Genomic DNA, 16,876 nt, shown 5'->3' with positions numbered 1-16,876 from the left:
AGATAGTCAACCACATTTTTGTATCAAAAGTTGCATGGTTAGTACAACATATGAGTACATACAAAATATACTTATGGATTGTATTCTCCATACATGAAAATTTGTAGGAATCTTTAGACTTAGATGTTCGTCTCAAAATAACGAGTAACGCCCGAACACTTTCGAGGGCAAATACACCGCAATTAATTTAAATTCAAATTTTCACTATTTTGTGCTCATAAATACTGCCTTAACCCTGGGATTCAGTAATTCAGTCTCATCTCAAGTCACTAAATTTGAGATTAGCAATTAGTGACTATTTTTGTGACTTCAGATGATTTGGGTATTCAGAAGGGGAGTCACAAAAAGTTCACCAAAAATGTGTGGTGAAAGCAAACACAGACAGTCAACTGATAGTGTTTATGTATGCCTTTTGCCCGCGCCGCTCAAAGAGTCGCAATGGCCGAGTGGTCAAAGCATTAGGCTGGCAGCCGAGAGGATTCGGGTTGAAGTCCTCCTCGGCCGTAGAGGATTTTTTTTATTTTTTTATTTTTTTGTTAGTTTTATTTTTTTAACAATCTTTAGATTTTAATGTTTTAAAAACAAAAAAACTAAATTTTTTTCAATACATTTGTATGATATTAAAGCATTTTGGTTTATTTCCTAATGAAATTGTTGTTGAACAAATTTCCTCGCTTCTTTTTCGCGTTTTTTTTTAATAAAATGGAAAGAAATAAGCTTTTCCTCCATACTTCTATTTTTGTGACCGGCTCTTAGCCAGCTGACAAATTAGTGACTTACTTTTGAGACTAGAGACGTGAGACAGCGTACTGAATACCAAATAGTCTCAAAATCCAAGTTCACCACCAAAAGTCACTCTTAGTGACTAGAGACCGCTTACTGAATGCCAGGGTAAATCTTTCTTATAGCTACGGTGACCATCTTAGTAAAAATATTTTTAGGGCGACTAAAATAGATTTATTTAAAGCAGCTTCATTCAGTGAAATTGCTTTATTGATTTTACTTTTCACACAATTTCAAAAACAACCGAATATCATGTCAAGAAACATACCAACCGTTTTATTTTTTACTATTCGGAATTCTCCTACTCTCTATTAAGTCAATAGATGAAATTGGCACAAATTTAGATTTATAATTTACCCGTTTAAACTAAAAAATTAATCTATATTTCGCACAATAAATACATGAGATTGAATAGCCTATTGTTCGAGAGGAAGCTTAAGTCGAAGATCTCTGAAATTTGGCTAGTTAGACAGGCTTATAACAATAAACGAATAAGGTACTGAAATTTATTTTATACCTTTAGCAGGTATCCATTCCAAAAATAGATAATCTTAAAATATTTATATCATGTAAATGTAGCGAAACTATTGGGCTGGGTATTTAAAAATTTTTTCACACGCCGTTTGAGAAGTGCTACTTAGCACTAAGCAATCTACAAAGGCATTTAGCAACTAAAGAAATGATTAACTCACTGAAATATTGACTGAAAACTTTAGCATTAATTAAGATTAATTTCTTTTCAAAATAAAAAACCCTGTCTATTTATTATTACAAAACTAATTTCCTATCTACTCATACACAATTATCCAATTTAAATAAAGCATCGATTCTAGCCGATTAAAACAATACAAAATCTCTACATACATACATTCAGAAAGCAATGCTTAATTAAGTAAAACCACTTCAGACGTAAGCGGCTGAAAAGCATTTGCCAACTATAGTCTCACACTAGATGAAACCAAACAAAAGAGAACAGCAGTCGTCCACTCGAGACAGTGAAGGACATACACATGTATGTATGTATGTATGTATGTATGTATATATTTTGAAACACGTCGTGCAGGCACATAGTATACCTTTACATTTAACGGCCCTCAAGTGCAAACACTTTCATATATAATTCAAATAGTATACGACTAAGCGCGTATGTGCGCGTTTATATGAGTCTGTATTTGTATTGCCCCATTGACCTTCTAATCTCCGCTGCAAATGGTGACAGTTTGCATAATGGCCCAAAATACGCCCCTGAACTTTGTGTGTTTTTAACATCTCTTACATCGAGGTCTTCTGTCTATCTGTTGCTTTTGTAATTTGTGCGCTTGTCTCCTTTTTTTCCATTTTTGTTTTCCTGCACTATCTCATTTATTGCATCTTTTAAGCATTTATTTCCATTCCGATGCTGTGTAATTGATAAGAACTCAATTAAGTTTTTGCTTATTGTAACGACAAGAACATTATTTATTTCATATCCTTTTGAGCTGGCACTCAGTAGGAGATAAACAAGGAACGGAAAAAATCTAGAACATACACACGACAGTCGCCGCCATTTAAATGAAGTGGTCCAGTAATTTGCAAATAATACGAACATGAATAAAGGAAGTGAAGGACGCGTGGGAGCCGAATGCATAGACAATGGCCTAGCTGTAAATTTTAAATAGCCCAGGGGCTGAAAATCGAGGATACAGAATTGCAAAACAGTTTATCCTTTTACTTCCGCATTTTGACGCAAAGGAGAGTCGTGGGACGATGAATGGTTGCACACCAAGCTCGTGCACAAAGTTGACCGGATGCGAAGTAGTTGCAACGGATATGACCGCCTGTGCACCATTGGATTGAATGCGATGGAGAAGCAAAAATTTGCGGGTAGTTGAGGCACTAAATAGAAGGGAGCACATAAGTACGCTCATCCGGGCTGGCAGCACATTAAATGCTGCAGTCCAAAGTGTCCAATCGAATAAATAACTCACATACATATGTATGTACATGCGAGTACATATCTATACAGCCATCAACAAGCAACTGTCCAGCTTGCTAACCACGCGCCAGCAACAAATGTCCAATGGACCGCGCTAACGAACGGCAGCTGGCCTGAGTGAGCATGCAGCCAATGATGCAGAAGATAAGCACCATCAATTGCGGCTGTTGCTAATGGTACTGGAGCTGGTGCTGGTGCTGGGTTCTGTGAAGGTTGATTGGCGTTGGCGCGTATGGTTGGCCCGGAGCAGCCACAACAACAATAATTTTCTTTAAATCCTCTAAACATTTTTCAAACACTCACTTGTTTATTTGTTTTATTTTTGCAAGCGTGCGTATATACTAGGGTGGCCCAAAAAAAGAAGAAAAATCGGAATTTTAAAGCTCTCATCCCCTAAGATTGTTCTGTATCGAAAAAACGCCTCCTTTTTTAATAAAACAACGTTTCAATGTATTTTAAATGGGGTAAACCAAATTTTTCGCTGAAAAAAATCTATATTTTGCAATCGGCAAATTCGTTTCTATGCAGGAGACTTCAAGGAATAATACTAAATTATTTATTTAACCATTTTTTAATATTAACTACTTTTAATTGGTCCCAGTTGGTGAGATCATTATAGTTCCCACTTTACTTTTTTCCCATGCACCATGGACCACCCTAGTGCATAAGCGTGCATCTGTGCATTTATACGTGGGTTATTATTATATTCCATTTATCTTGCTTTATAATACTTTTCAATCTGTAGCTATTTTTACTATCACAATTTTGATTTTTTTTTTCTCTTTATGTCATTAAAAAAAACCCCTTTAACAAAAGCGGCAATAACAAGTGCAAAAACAACAAAAGCGCATAAGATAAAAAAATAGATGCATGTCAATTCAACGTTGACTCAACGTGTAACGAACCCTTATATCCTTCTTGGGTGGCTTTGAAAGATACTAAGCGATATGAATAACTGTAGATCTAAATTGGCTGTTAGGTCTAGCGTTCGTAATGTTTTTGAACGAAATCTTCCCCGATTTCCTCTGTCTTTTGCAAAGTTTCGTCGTTTGTTCGCACCCAGTCTAAGTCATTATATGTACAACTGGACCTCTTAAAAAAGCTCATACAGATATTCCATCCTTTTCGGTATCAATCGACCCCGCGCATAGAGCCATAGATTTTGCGTAGAATATTTTCCTCGAAAGCTTTTAAAGCACACTCGGCAAGAGCCAATGCCGGAGCTTTTTCGAGCTTTCTCGCCGACAGTACAAAGCTTTCTTTGCAAGGCTGTGTGCTGCTGGATTTGCTTGATCTCCAAACTATCATTATTGGTGGTGTTTAACTATGGTGGATCCTAGGTAGACATGTCCATCATCTGTCGATAACAAAGAGTTGACTAAATTTTATATTTTAGATGTTAATGTCACTGCTGATGTACATAGATGATTGCACCGGCAATACGACGTTGCACAGAACCTTTTTGGTCAAGTGCACAGTAGACCATACTACCTTAGAAGCAAACAAAAACAACACGCTGTCGAGTTTAAATAGCGGCAAATCAGCTGCACTTGATAGTAGTTGGTTGAATAAGGAAAATGAATTACAACAAGAGTTTACGGGATGTACATAGCTCAGTGGTTAACGCTTCTGACTTTGAACATCGAATTCGCAGGTTCGATCCCTGCTGAAGTCTAGAAAAAAGAAGTCTGATGAGGAGATGTGGTGATCTCCGAAATAGTGCTATAACTTCTACCGCTTAGACTTTGTTGCTTTTTCAATTTATCCTAATAAACAATCGTGGTACAAAGCTCAATAAAAATATTAAAAACAAAATGTTAAGAAGCCACAATAACATTGACAAACAAAAAAGGTTCGCCGTACACCACTGAGTCTAAAGTATTATTTTAAATGTAAAACGGAGACCCCTACAAGAATATTGATACATATATCGTACATTAAAAACCGACTATAAATGCCAAAGATCCAGTATACAGCCTTCTTCACAACTAATCACTTCAATCGGTTAAAAGGCATTTCCAGTAGGTTTTTCATCTTCTAAATACTAAAAGTCTTCGACATTAACTTTTTCTCCTTTCTTTTGAAAATTGCAAAGGTAATTATGAACATCTTGAAGGCTTTTCTTGACGCGGAACCTCTTGATAATTGTATTACCTGCCCATATGTACGTGACGCATTAAAGGGTACTTCTCCCCTCATATCTTATAACACTTCAGCAGTCATGTCACTATAAAGCTCTTAGAAAGTAAGACCACGAAAAGGTCACACAAATTCACCGACTCAAGCAGATAACTTTTCCTAAACATTTTCTTCCTTCGAGATAAACAAAATTATTCTGGCGAGATTTATTTATAACATTTCTAGACTCAGGTTGCTTTAAACTAGAAGGCTTTTCCAATAAATGACACTGCGAAAGTTATCGTATGACGATAGTACTGGAAATAATGGCTTTACCATTTTTGTTCATGTGAATTTTTTAGTAAGAGGAAGTCCAAAAAACGCATTTCTATAAATTCCGCCGATTAACGCAATCAACTTTACCATTGCAAAGCACACCCTTGCCTTGCATTTTCTAATCCCATCCATTATTTACATTTAAAAGCTTCTTAATATGCGAATCTTGATTGGCTTTCTAATTACCGCTAACAGGAATATGCATAAGACTTTGCTTAGTTAGATTAACAGTTGTAAGTATGTACATATGTATGCTTGCAAAAAAATCACCACACAAAACTAACCCCGACATTTTCCGCAAAGGGCATAAACACGCACGCAAACAAAAGCAGAAAAGATGAGGACGTAATAGCAGCAGCGAAGACATGCACGTTGACTAGGGCAGCACCAGCAGCAGCAACACCATTTATGTTGAGTGGGTACTTGTTGCAAATATCGATTGAAGTACCAAAGGCAGGTGTTTGTGTGGGTGTGACCAAGCTGGCATTCATATGCAAATATACATATACATATACACTTGTGGTCAGCTGATTAAGTTAAGTGACATTTTTACCAGTTTTGATTATTTTTCTTTTGCGTATTTAATGTTTATAATTTTTTTATAAAAGTTTAGCACATTACATAACCAGCACCACATAAATCTATATTTGAAGTTTCGTAAAAAAATTATAAAAATTTAACAAACTTTAACAATTACACCCAAAAATTTTAAACTTTTTATTAAATGTTAGGTATGCAGTTTTATAAGCCCATTAAATTTAAGTAGGTTGTAGTGCAAATTTTAAAACGCTAGCAAATCACGTTGATTTTAATAATTTTTTTTTTTTGGGGACGGTGCTCAAATGCTCAATAATAAAAATCTTTAAATTTCTGGGTTTGTTGTTGTTTGCTGAATTTTTATAAATTTTGTACGGAGTTTCAAATGTAAATTTATGTGGTGCTGGTTACATAGTGTTCTACATTTTTATAAAAAAAAAATATAAACATTAAATAGACAAAAGAAAAATAGCAAAAACTGATCAAAATGTCACTTAATTTAATCAGCTGAAAACAAGGGTATGTACATGTATGTGTACATGTATATAGAGATACATTTGAACATACATTAGACCGCATCACGAACAAAAAAGTTCAATTTGTTCCAAGCAATATTCAGCATTGCATTTTTTTCGGCACCCTGTAGACAGTTATTTGACGTCAGATTTTTATAAGTGATATACCGTTGCATTTCTTAATACCTTTCCAACGAAGTATCATTTATGTATCGAAATCGAAATTGGACATCAAATAAAAATATTATAAAATAAACTAATTTAGCTGTTTTTACAGTGGCGAAAAAATTGAACTTTTTTTTGGTTCATACGTCGTGGCGCGGTTTAATATACATACATATGTATATATGTAATTTATACGCAAGTTTTCTAGTTTATTTTGTAATTTTATATGCACATATGTGTGTGAGTTGACTTTTATTATTGTTGGAAATTCGCATTTTTTATTGAAATTCTGCCAGACAATAGGCGCATATAACTAGTATAAATACTTTACTGTAGCTTCATGCATGTGTGTGTATGTATGCAGTGCTGGCAAACGCAGACAAGTGGGCCAATTGACTGAAGTGTTAATAGCAGTGTAAAGTGGCGTTGTGTATGCTTATAAATGCATGTATGTGTGCTCATATAGCCTTCTGCTAATGATGTTCAAATGATGGCAAATGACTTGAAGAGTCCTTGATTGTTAATAACTATTTAATTTCTGATTTTTCTTTTTTTGCTTAACAGCGTGCGTTTTTTTACGTTGCTCATACGCACCGTCATACCCGCCGCCTGTGTTGACCACTTTTTATGATTTTTTTTTCAATAATTTCTTTTTGCTTGCAGATAAAATTTAAAATTCCTTTGCCGCCCGGTGTAAGCACAACAACGCTGATACCGAAGCTTATACGAACGAAGGATGTGAAGCAGCTGCAGGACGGCAGCGCGCAGCCGACTAAACCGAAATTAACGGTAACAAATTTAATATCAGCAGCAGAGAGCACACGCAAGGCGATGTTCGCAATTNAGCGCGCAGCCGACTAAACCGAAATTAACGGTAACAAATTTAATATCAGCTGCAGAGAGCACACGCAAGGCGATGTTCGCAATTGATTTTGATTTCTGGTTTTCTTTTTTAAAAATTTTCGCATTTTTTTTTAGCTTTAAGTGTTGTTTTTTATAATTCACTTGTATGCTAATACTATTCTCTCGATCTGTCTAGAAATGCCTTAACACATTGGATCTGACATCGCTGGGTGTTGGTTCGTGTTGTGGCACTGGTATGTACCTGGTTGCGGGTATGGTGGCGAAAAATCTCGCTGGACCCGGTGTGATAATTAGTTTTATCATAGCTGCGATAGCCAGCATTTTCTCAGGTAAGATAATTCGCAGCTTAGTTAATTATGGCTTGGCTGTATATTTGCAACATAAATATTTCGAATTTCCTTATTTGGTTACGCGTAGGCGCTTGCTATGCGGAATTTGGCGTGCGCGTGCCACACACTTCCGGTTCAGCTTATATGTACTCTTACGTAGCGGTGGGGGAGTTTGTAGCGTTTATTATTGGCTGGAATATGATACTGGAATATTTAATAGGTAAAAGCGGCGACTGTGAATAGTGNTGGTTACGCGTAGGCGCTTGCTATGCGGAATTTGGCGTGCGCGTGCCACACACTTCCGGTTCAGCTTATATGTACTCTTACGTAGCGGTGGGGGAGTTTGTAGCGTTTATTATTGGCTGGAATATGATACTGGAATATTTAATAGGTAAGCGGCGACTGTGAATAGTTNATAGCCAGCATTTTCTCAGGTAAGATAATTCGCAGCTTAGTTAATTATGGCTTGGCTGTATATTTGCAACATAAATATTTCGAATTTCCTTATTTGGTTACGCGTAGGCGCTTGCTATGCGGAATTTGGCGTGCGCGTGCCACACACTTCCGGTTCAGCTTATATGTACTCTTACGTAGCGGTGGGGGAGTTTGTAGCGTTTATTATTGGCTGGAATATGATACTGGAATATTTAATAGGTAAAAGCGGCGACTGTGAATAGTTAGAAATTTAAATTTGCATTTTCATTAACACTTGATTATTGTACACGTATCTAATTTGCTCATGCAGGAACAAGTGCCTGTGCGTGTGCTTTAAGTTCTAGTTTCGACTCATTAACCGGTGGTGCAATAGCGAATGCAATCGGTGATACAATTGGCACCATATTTGGTAGGTCGCTAATGATTTTGTTTTTGCGAAATAACTACGCCTATATTTTTCTTGTTTCGAGTAAATTGTTTTAAATTCCTTTCTCTCTCTCCAGGTAAGCCACCCGATTTTATAGCATTCGGCATAGCGTTGATTATGACCTGCATATTGGCGTTGGGTGCGAGTAAATCGGTGATATTTAATCATACTTTGAATNTATATTTTTCTTGTTTCGAGTAAATTGTTTTAAATTCCTTTCTCTCTCTCTGTCTCTCTCTCTCTCCAGGTAAGCCACCCGATTTTATAGCATTCGGCATAGCGTTGATTATGACCTGTATATTGGCGTTGGGTGCGAGTAAATCGGTGATATTTAATCATACTTTGAACGCCATAAACCTGGCGACATGGGTATTTGTTATGGCAGCCGGTTTATTTTATGTTGATTCCAGTACTTGGACAGAACATCAAGGTTTCCTGCCATACGGTTGGAGTGGTGTAAGTTAAGCAAAAGCTTTTACAATTCCTTAGGCTAGAAAGCCAATTTATTTCTATGTTCTTTCCGACTTTGCAGGTATTCTCTGGTGCAGCGACCTGCTTTTATGCCTTCATTGGATTCGATATAATAGCCACCACTGGCGAGGAGGCGCACAATCCGCAAAAGAGCATACCGAAAGCCATAGTCGGCTCACTAGTGATTGTTTTGATGGCGTATGTGAGCGTTAGTTTAGTTTTAACACTTGTAGGTGGGTGCAAGCGGCATTTTATAATTTTCATTTTATGCACTGACACGTTAATTTCTCTCCGCTTTGCCTGCAGTGCCCTATGACCACATCAACGCGGGCGCGGCGTTGGTACAAATGTGGTCTTACGTGGGTGCACCCAAGTGTCGCGCCATTGTCGCCGTGGGCGCCACTGCTGGACTCTCGGTAGCAATGTTCGGCTCTATGTTCCCAATGCCACGCGTGATTTATGCCATGGCGCAAGACGGACTCATATTCCGGTAGGCAGTTTGCGAACGTTTGCGCGCTATTTCATCTCATTTCTTAATTTTACTTACTACCTTTTTGATTTATTTCGATTTTCTTCGAATGCTTGCAGACCACTCTCGCAATTGTGGCAACGTACCAACGTGCCCGGTCTTGCAACCATTGGCAGTGGTATTGCAGCCGCACTGGTTGCGCTAACAGTGCGGCTGGAAATTCTCGTCGAAATGATGTCCATCGGCACACTACTCGCCTACACGCTGGTCTCCACTTGTGTGCTCGTCTTGCGCTATCAGCCACACAGCACATCGCTGGTTGAGTTGCTGCCCGCGCAGCTGCGCACGCCGCTTGCGCCTGGCACGGCTACAGATCCGAGCGCCACAACCGCTGAGGTGTTGCCGTCGAATAAATTAACAATAAAACGTGTGACGCGTGGCATGTCCGATTCGGATGATTCGTTTATAGATGAGAGTCCTGAAGGTTACTTGGGACGTGATGACCAATTTCTTGTTTCTGATCGTTCGGAGAATAAATTCTATGGCAGCGTACATGGCGCACCAACTGGTCCGACCGGACAGGCGACCGCCTTCGACACAATGGGCTTGAACTTCGTATCACGTAAAATACATGATTATGCATACCTGTGTCCCGGCTTCTTTCCATGGATCAATACGGGGCAGGCCACGGCGGAAAGTGGTATGTCTAATGCTATACTTTTTTTTACAATATTTAAGTAGTAGTAAATATGAGTAGGTTAACTCTTTTCATGTAAATTTATGCACAACATTTGCTCAGTATAACTTCGAAATCGTTGCTTTTTATTATTATCTATTATTTCCATAAACAGGCATGTATGTCACGAAACTTGTTGGAATCATGTTCGGTCTCATATTCTTCTTGGATCTGTTTGCGGCCATTGGCTGGTCCGGTGGCCTCGCCGCATTCATTTATTTCATTTTGTTCATTGGCATATTTGTGATACTATTAATTATATCAAGACAACCACAAAATAGGTAAATAATATTCCACCTGGCAATGCATTAATCACTCTTTAACATTCGCGGACAAATAAAATGTACGTTTTTTTTTGCTTTTTATTTCTTTTATATTAGATATGCGCTCGCATTCCTAACGCCGGGACTTCCATTTATACCAGCAATCGCCATTACAGTTAATATTTATTTAATATTTAAATTAAGCATACTCACATTAGTTAGATTCACTATCTGGATGACATTGGGCTTCATCATGTACTTCTACTACGGCATCACGCACAGTACACTCGAGCAGACGACGGATGATATGGAACTGCATGTCGATAAGGATTACGTAAGTGCGCTAGAAAAGAGAACGAAAAAAAATTTTAGTACACTGCGATTCAAAAAAAAAAAAAAAAAACATATTTTAAACTTTTTTCAGAGTAAAAATGTTGAAGAGAAAGCTGTTTGGGATCAACCAACGTATATGAATCAAAGCAATGAGCCAGTGTGGGCCACAAAGGATACATGCACTAAGCATACAGCAACAACAAGTGGGTGCAACAATTTTGCCACACGAACATATACTTTATATGTATTTTCCTTTTCCTTTTGCTTGTGCTCATTTCAGAACGTTCCAACACAACAAATTATTCCAAAGCAACTGAAAGCAATTCCACAAATCAACAACAACAAAGAAATTCCACTAGTACAAGAAATACAACAGCGAATTCCACAACAACAAGTGATGGCAAATTTACCATGTTCATCGATGAAACGCAATTCCCAACGTGGGATGATTAAAAGTGGCAGGAAAAAGTGAAAACCAAACGTATTTAATTAGTACTATTCCAGAAAAATGAAAAACATAAAGAAACAAAAAAAGTAAAACCAAAACTAAGTTAATAATTTAACAAGGAAAGCGGCACTTAACAATGTACCATACACGCGTATAGAGAAAATATAGACAAAATATAAATAGTTAAAATAAAAATATTAAAAATTGACTTATTGTTATGAGTAAAATTTAAGTGTAGCATTTTTTTTTAAATAGTATATTAAACAAAAATACGCATTTTATGTTTTAAATTGATAAAATAGATTTTTGTGATTCCTTATATACATACATAAGTTCATGGCGAAGGAACTGTTAGAATATGTACATAGCGTGCAAGTGATTTGCAAAACTTCAAAAAAAAAAAAAAATACAAATTTAAGAAAAATACATATGGCGTATGTGTAAAGAAAACACATACATACATATGTACAAGAATGCAAATACTATACACATAGTTATAAAAGAAATTCTCATTATAATTAACATTATTAATATTATAATTATACATATTTAGTATCTAATAAATATTTAAAAAAATATATTAATGATGAGGTTATTAAATAATGTTTGCGAAACTAGTTATACATATAAACATTACATACATACTATATTGTAATTTAAAGCAAATTATATTTATATATTATACATATGTATATACATAAGTATGTATACATACAGCATGTACACATACACTAATGCATAAAATTCTTATTAAATTTAACAAAAAAATAAGAATACTGAATAATAAAAATTTTTAAATTTTACTTAGTAAATTTACTCATCAAAAACATACATAAATGCATACAACAAACACACACACATATGTAATTTTAATGCCGAAAGCTATAAACAAACATGCATAACTAAATTTAAAAAAAGTTAAATGCAGACAGAAAAGGTAGAGTGCATTGATAGCATTTGGCGAGTACAAGTGCATGAACACATTCTAAATGCATACACACATATGTGTGTATGTACATATGTGCATAAATGTACATTAGACCGTACCAGAAAAAAAGTTCGCCGTACACCCCTGAGTCTAAATTATTTTTTTCGAGGCAATTTGTAATTTGTTTTGTTGAACGTTGGGGGAACATATACAGCTGCCGTCAAATTAATAGCACCATATGGTTCGCAACTTTTGTTTATTTATTTATTATTAATATTTATTAATAATATTATAATTATAATAATTATTAAATTATAGTTCGACCTATAACCAAAATCACATAAGGAAAATTTTAAAGCTTACACAAAGTTCACAAAAATTAATCAAATTTCAAAAAACTGCACCTCTCATTTCAAAAATTGTTTTCTAGAATTTTTAATCAATCAGTTTAGTATAATAACGTGCAAGTTTCAAGTTTTTAAAAATTACCTTTGATTTTTTCAAAATACTCGAAAAAAAATCTAAAAATATACCGGTAATAGTTAGTGACTTGAAAGTTGTACTTTAGATATTATACTATAATTGAATAGGCTCAAAAACTGCATACTCGAAAATTTTCCTAAAATTATAGACAAAAAGTTGGAAATTTTGATTATATTTTTGGTTTTACTAATTTAAGTGAACTTTGTGCAAGCTTTGAAACTTTATCTTTATTTATGTTTTCCTTTATAGATCGAACTACTACTAGCCTAATGCCAGTAAATAGAAGCTTGCCAAAAATCATTAACTTTTGCTAAGGAAGTATGTATTTCGATACGAAGGCATTTTCGAACTTTTTGGTGCCGAACGTAAAATTTTGTAAATAAATAAATATTTCGCCATGTCTTCGGCATTTACGGTATGATATATAGATGTTATATATATTTTTTTTTTGTTCTAAACTTAATTGATCTCAAGTACCCATTCTAGTACTTACCCACAAGATCTCAGCTCTTATCCCATAACGTACTACCCTAATATTAGTAAATTAAAGCTCACCAAAAATCATTAGCCCTGAAACTGTAAAAAGGCAAAGGCCAAAAAAATTCAGTTTTTTTTCCGAAAATGCTTTGCAAAAATTCTTTAGACTCAGGGGAGAACGGCCAACTTTTTTTGTTTGCTTTTAAGGTGGTACGGTCTAATGTACATACCCTGCCAGCAATTGGAAGAAAATTTTTAGTATTTACAAACAAAAAAACATAATTTCTATCGCTTTTCTACCTTCCTAGCAGGTTATTTTTTTTTTGTCAGTTTGTTCTCCATTTTCAGGTGATCAATCATGTTTAACTACTTATGTACATATTAAACAGATGTGATGTTAACTTTTTTATACATTCATATTTAGTTAAAATTTCATAGAATATGGCTGCAATTGAGCTTGCAAGCTAAATAGAATCCGGAAGCGGATAAGAACTAGAAAATTTTTACAGAAATGTCGTACCGAATTAGTGACTTCCGCGATAGAAAATGCTGACAGGGTCCATTAGAAGGGTCCGAAAATACATAGGAAAAGCACCTTTTTGGAATTTTCCCGCTGCCATCAACAGAACTTAAGAATAGCGAAAATAAGGAGACCCGTATTTTTTATTTGAAAATTAGTTAATATTTAACAGTGCCGTCGGGTCTTTGATGTTTCCCATATATTTTACATGGGGAAAATAGATTTTTCCTTAGAATTGTTATAAAATCATTAAAAATAAATATTTTCTATCAAATAAGAATATTTCCCTTCAGAAATCTACCAAAATAATTAAACATGGGCACATTTCTAACTTTAAAATTTTACACAACGTTACGAACACATAAATAGCACATTTTCTATAAAAGAAATAAGATTATCGGTTATGAAAAAGTAGTAGGCCAAACTTTAAAATTTAAATATGTATAAATTTAATTTTTTTTTTTAAGATTTCTGAAGAGAAAGACTCTTGTGCGGTCAAAAAAATTTTACTTTGAACTATTTTATAGCAATTTTACAAAAAAGTATATTTTTGATTAACCGATTTGAAAATAAAAAATACGGATCACCTTATTTTCGATATTCTTCAGTATTAGGGGGTGGCCGGAAAATCCCTTTGAACCACCTTAATGTACATGCATACATACAGTCAATGGCAAATGTTAGTGTACACCTTGTTCTAATGAAATATTTACAATTGTCTTCATGAAATTTTTTGTCATTCATTATTATTTTTTAAATATAGTTCATTCTACAACAAAAACCATATAAAGCAAAGTTTCACACTTTATATAAAGTTCACAAAGATTCAAAAAATTTTCATAAAAATTTAAAAAATTTTATTCAGAATTTCTAGAAAATTTTCGAGTATGCACCTTTGTAGCCCGTTCAATTTTAAAAATAGATTTTGATCACGTGTTTTATGGAAGAAAACGCGCAACACCCTCCACAAAAAAATTTAAAAAAATCAACGGTAACTTTCAGCGACTTGAAATTTGCACTGTGAATAAAAATTTTTAAACTTTGATGAAAAATGTTTGAATTTTTGTGAACTTTATATTAAGTGCGAAACTGTGATTCATATGGTTATGTTGTAAAATGAACTATATTTTCATAAATAATTAATGAAACAAATTTCTCATGAAAATAAGTGTGAACATTATATTATAACAAGGTGTACACTTACATTTGACACTGACGTACATACATAACTGCCTACAAACATAAAAATAGTTGTTAAATATTTAAATTGATTTTTCGTAAATATCAAAGTTAATACAATGCTGAGTGTGAAAATAATTATTTTTAACCACATACATACATAGAAAACAATCTAACTGTTATATCCAACGTGCTATTGTTACAAAATTTATGCAGAATTTCAATTTCATTAATGCCATATCTATTGTGAAATGAAATGTTACGAAAAAAGTAGTCAAAATATAAAAACTACGGAAACCAGTTGAAAATTTAATAAAAGAAAAAGAACTACATAAAATACGGCCATATGTATAGTATGTATATTGTATAAAAAAAACACATACCAAAGTAAAGCATGACAACTAAGTACCGAAAATGAATAAAAATATCTGAAAATTGTAACAACCAATAACAATTTTGAAGCTAAAAGCCTAAAAGCTAGTGAATAAAAAAATATATGTAAATGAACGAAAAACAGGCAAAAACATAACCAGTTCGTTTGACCCCGAATATACCTCTACTTTATTGATAAAAATGTTAAAATGCAATAAAAATTTTATGAACTGCTGCGGTCGCGAAAAAAGTTCATATGAAATTTATAAGAAGAAACAGTAAGAAAACCACTGAAAGTTGAAAGTGAGTGATGAGCGATTGGGCATTATTTTCAAGCCATTACTACTTTGTTTCATAATATTTAAGCAAACGCTGAACTTAAAAAAATCAAGTTTTTACTAACTAAATGCTTCATCACACACACAGTTATGAAAATGACTTTTTTTTTTTAATTTTATTAGTTATATGTAAGTTAAACGCTTTGGAAATGCTGAAAAAGTATTTTTTCTCCTTTAATGAGGGGTAAATATAAAATATTTTTATCTAATAAATTTATAAATTTTTATACTGAACTTAAAAAAACTATTGCTTACTAAATTATGTAAATTAACAAATCAAATTTTTATATACAAATACTTATACGTGCGTGTGTGTATTCTTCGTTTGTTTGTTAAAACACAATTTCATATTTGATCAAAGCCATTGGGTCAGCTTTGATCTATGGAATTGTGCGGATTTGACAAAATAAATATGCAACTCTAATGTAAACAATTTTAAATTTACTTTTATATACAAAAAAATTATACATATGTCAACTAATACAATTCTCACTGCTGAAATTAAATGTTTTGTAAGAATTAAGAATTTTTAAGGCATAAAAGCTTTAGTGCATGTACATTACAGGTTATGCACTCTCTCTCTCTCTCTATGTATCTTTTTTATATGTATTTACTTTATACAATGTAATAATAAGTTAAAAATTTAATAAGTATGTACTTCATTTTGTTTAATACTAACTAAACAAATTAAAATTTAAAAAGCAAAAGAAAAATTATCAAAATTATTTAATGTCACTTCGACACTGTAAATTATTTTTGAAAATTTATTAGCTATAGCGCATTGTGTGTAATAAAATTAAAAAAGAACTTGTTAAGATACCAAAACAAATATACAATTCAAACAGATGAGGGTTACATGAAGAACCATTTTACAAAATTGTTTCGCGATATTTACTGCAAGCATGTAGTTGAGATTACACATGCCAAAATAGCAATAAAAAATATGCCTAAAAGCAGTAAGGAGTAAAAGTGGAACAAGTCTAAGAACTCGCGTAAATAAAAACATATCTTATTTTTTTTGTAACACAAGTAAAGGAAATCGAGTGGTCTTATTTAGATAGCAAGCGAAGAGTTTCCAAAACGCAGATGAAATGGAGGAATTTCAATTGAATTAGGAGTATTTAAAAAAAATTTAACGCGAATGCGAATGCTCAAGCGGATATGTTAGGTGTATTTTTTGAATTAACTATAATGTAATGAAACGACTACTGCGCTTTGTTGAACTTTACGAAGTTCCTTTAGGCGGTTACAGCGCCAAAAACGAAAATATGCTTCAGAAGGAAAATAAATTTTACTATAACTTTAACCATTCGAAACCGTATGCAGAATTTTAAGCCACTCGGTCAGGGTGTCCGCACTTTCCTCCCTCTAGACG

At 34.0% G+C, this 16,876-nt stretch overlaps 1 protein-coding gene across 2 annotated transcripts in view; it reads left to right on the top strand.

The window, feature by feature from the left end:
* Positions 1–11,611, top strand: part of LOC108362772 (high affinity cationic amino acid transporter 1) — a 30,131-nt gene extending 18,520 nt beyond the window's left edge. Inside the window, exons 2-14 of one of the 2 annotated variants that reach the window (XM_017615915.1) lie at positions 7,093–7,218; positions 7,469–7,622; positions 7,711–7,842; positions 8,368–8,466; positions 8,561–8,661; positions 8,833–8,940; positions 9,017–9,188; positions 9,262–9,445; positions 9,544–10,124; positions 10,276–10,441; positions 10,541–10,757; positions 10,848–10,959; positions 11,037–11,611. In XM_017615915.1, coding sequence (XP_017471404.1) covers positions 7,093–7,218; positions 7,469–7,622; positions 7,711–7,842; positions 8,368–8,466; positions 8,561–8,661; positions 8,833–8,940; positions 9,017–9,188; positions 9,262–9,445; positions 9,544–10,124; positions 10,276–10,441; positions 10,541–10,757; positions 10,848–10,959; positions 11,037–11,209 — 2,325 coding nt within the window. In that variant the 3' untranslated portion in view covers positions 11,210–11,611. Of the gene's footprint in view, positions 1–7,092; positions 7,219–7,468; positions 7,623–7,710; positions 7,843–8,367; positions 8,467–8,560; positions 8,662–8,731; positions 8,941–9,016; positions 9,189–9,261; positions 9,446–9,543; positions 10,125–10,275; positions 10,442–10,540; positions 10,758–10,847; positions 10,960–11,036 lie in introns of both variants that reach the window. The other variant, XM_017615916.1, reaches the window with a different exon arrangement.
* The last annotated feature ends 5,265 nt before the right edge of the window (positions 11,612–16,876 follow it).

Source organism: Rhagoletis zephyria, unplaced genomic scaffold (genome assembly GCF_001687245.7).
Source record: "Rhagoletis zephyria isolate East Lansing unplaced genomic scaffold, Rhagoletis_zephyria_1.1 Rzeph_scaffold_01098, whole genome shotgun sequence".
Taxonomy (NCBI): domain Eukaryota; kingdom Metazoa; phylum Arthropoda; class Insecta; order Diptera; family Tephritidae; genus Rhagoletis; species Rhagoletis zephyria.
This window is presented reverse-complemented; position numbering and strand designations above follow the sequence as displayed.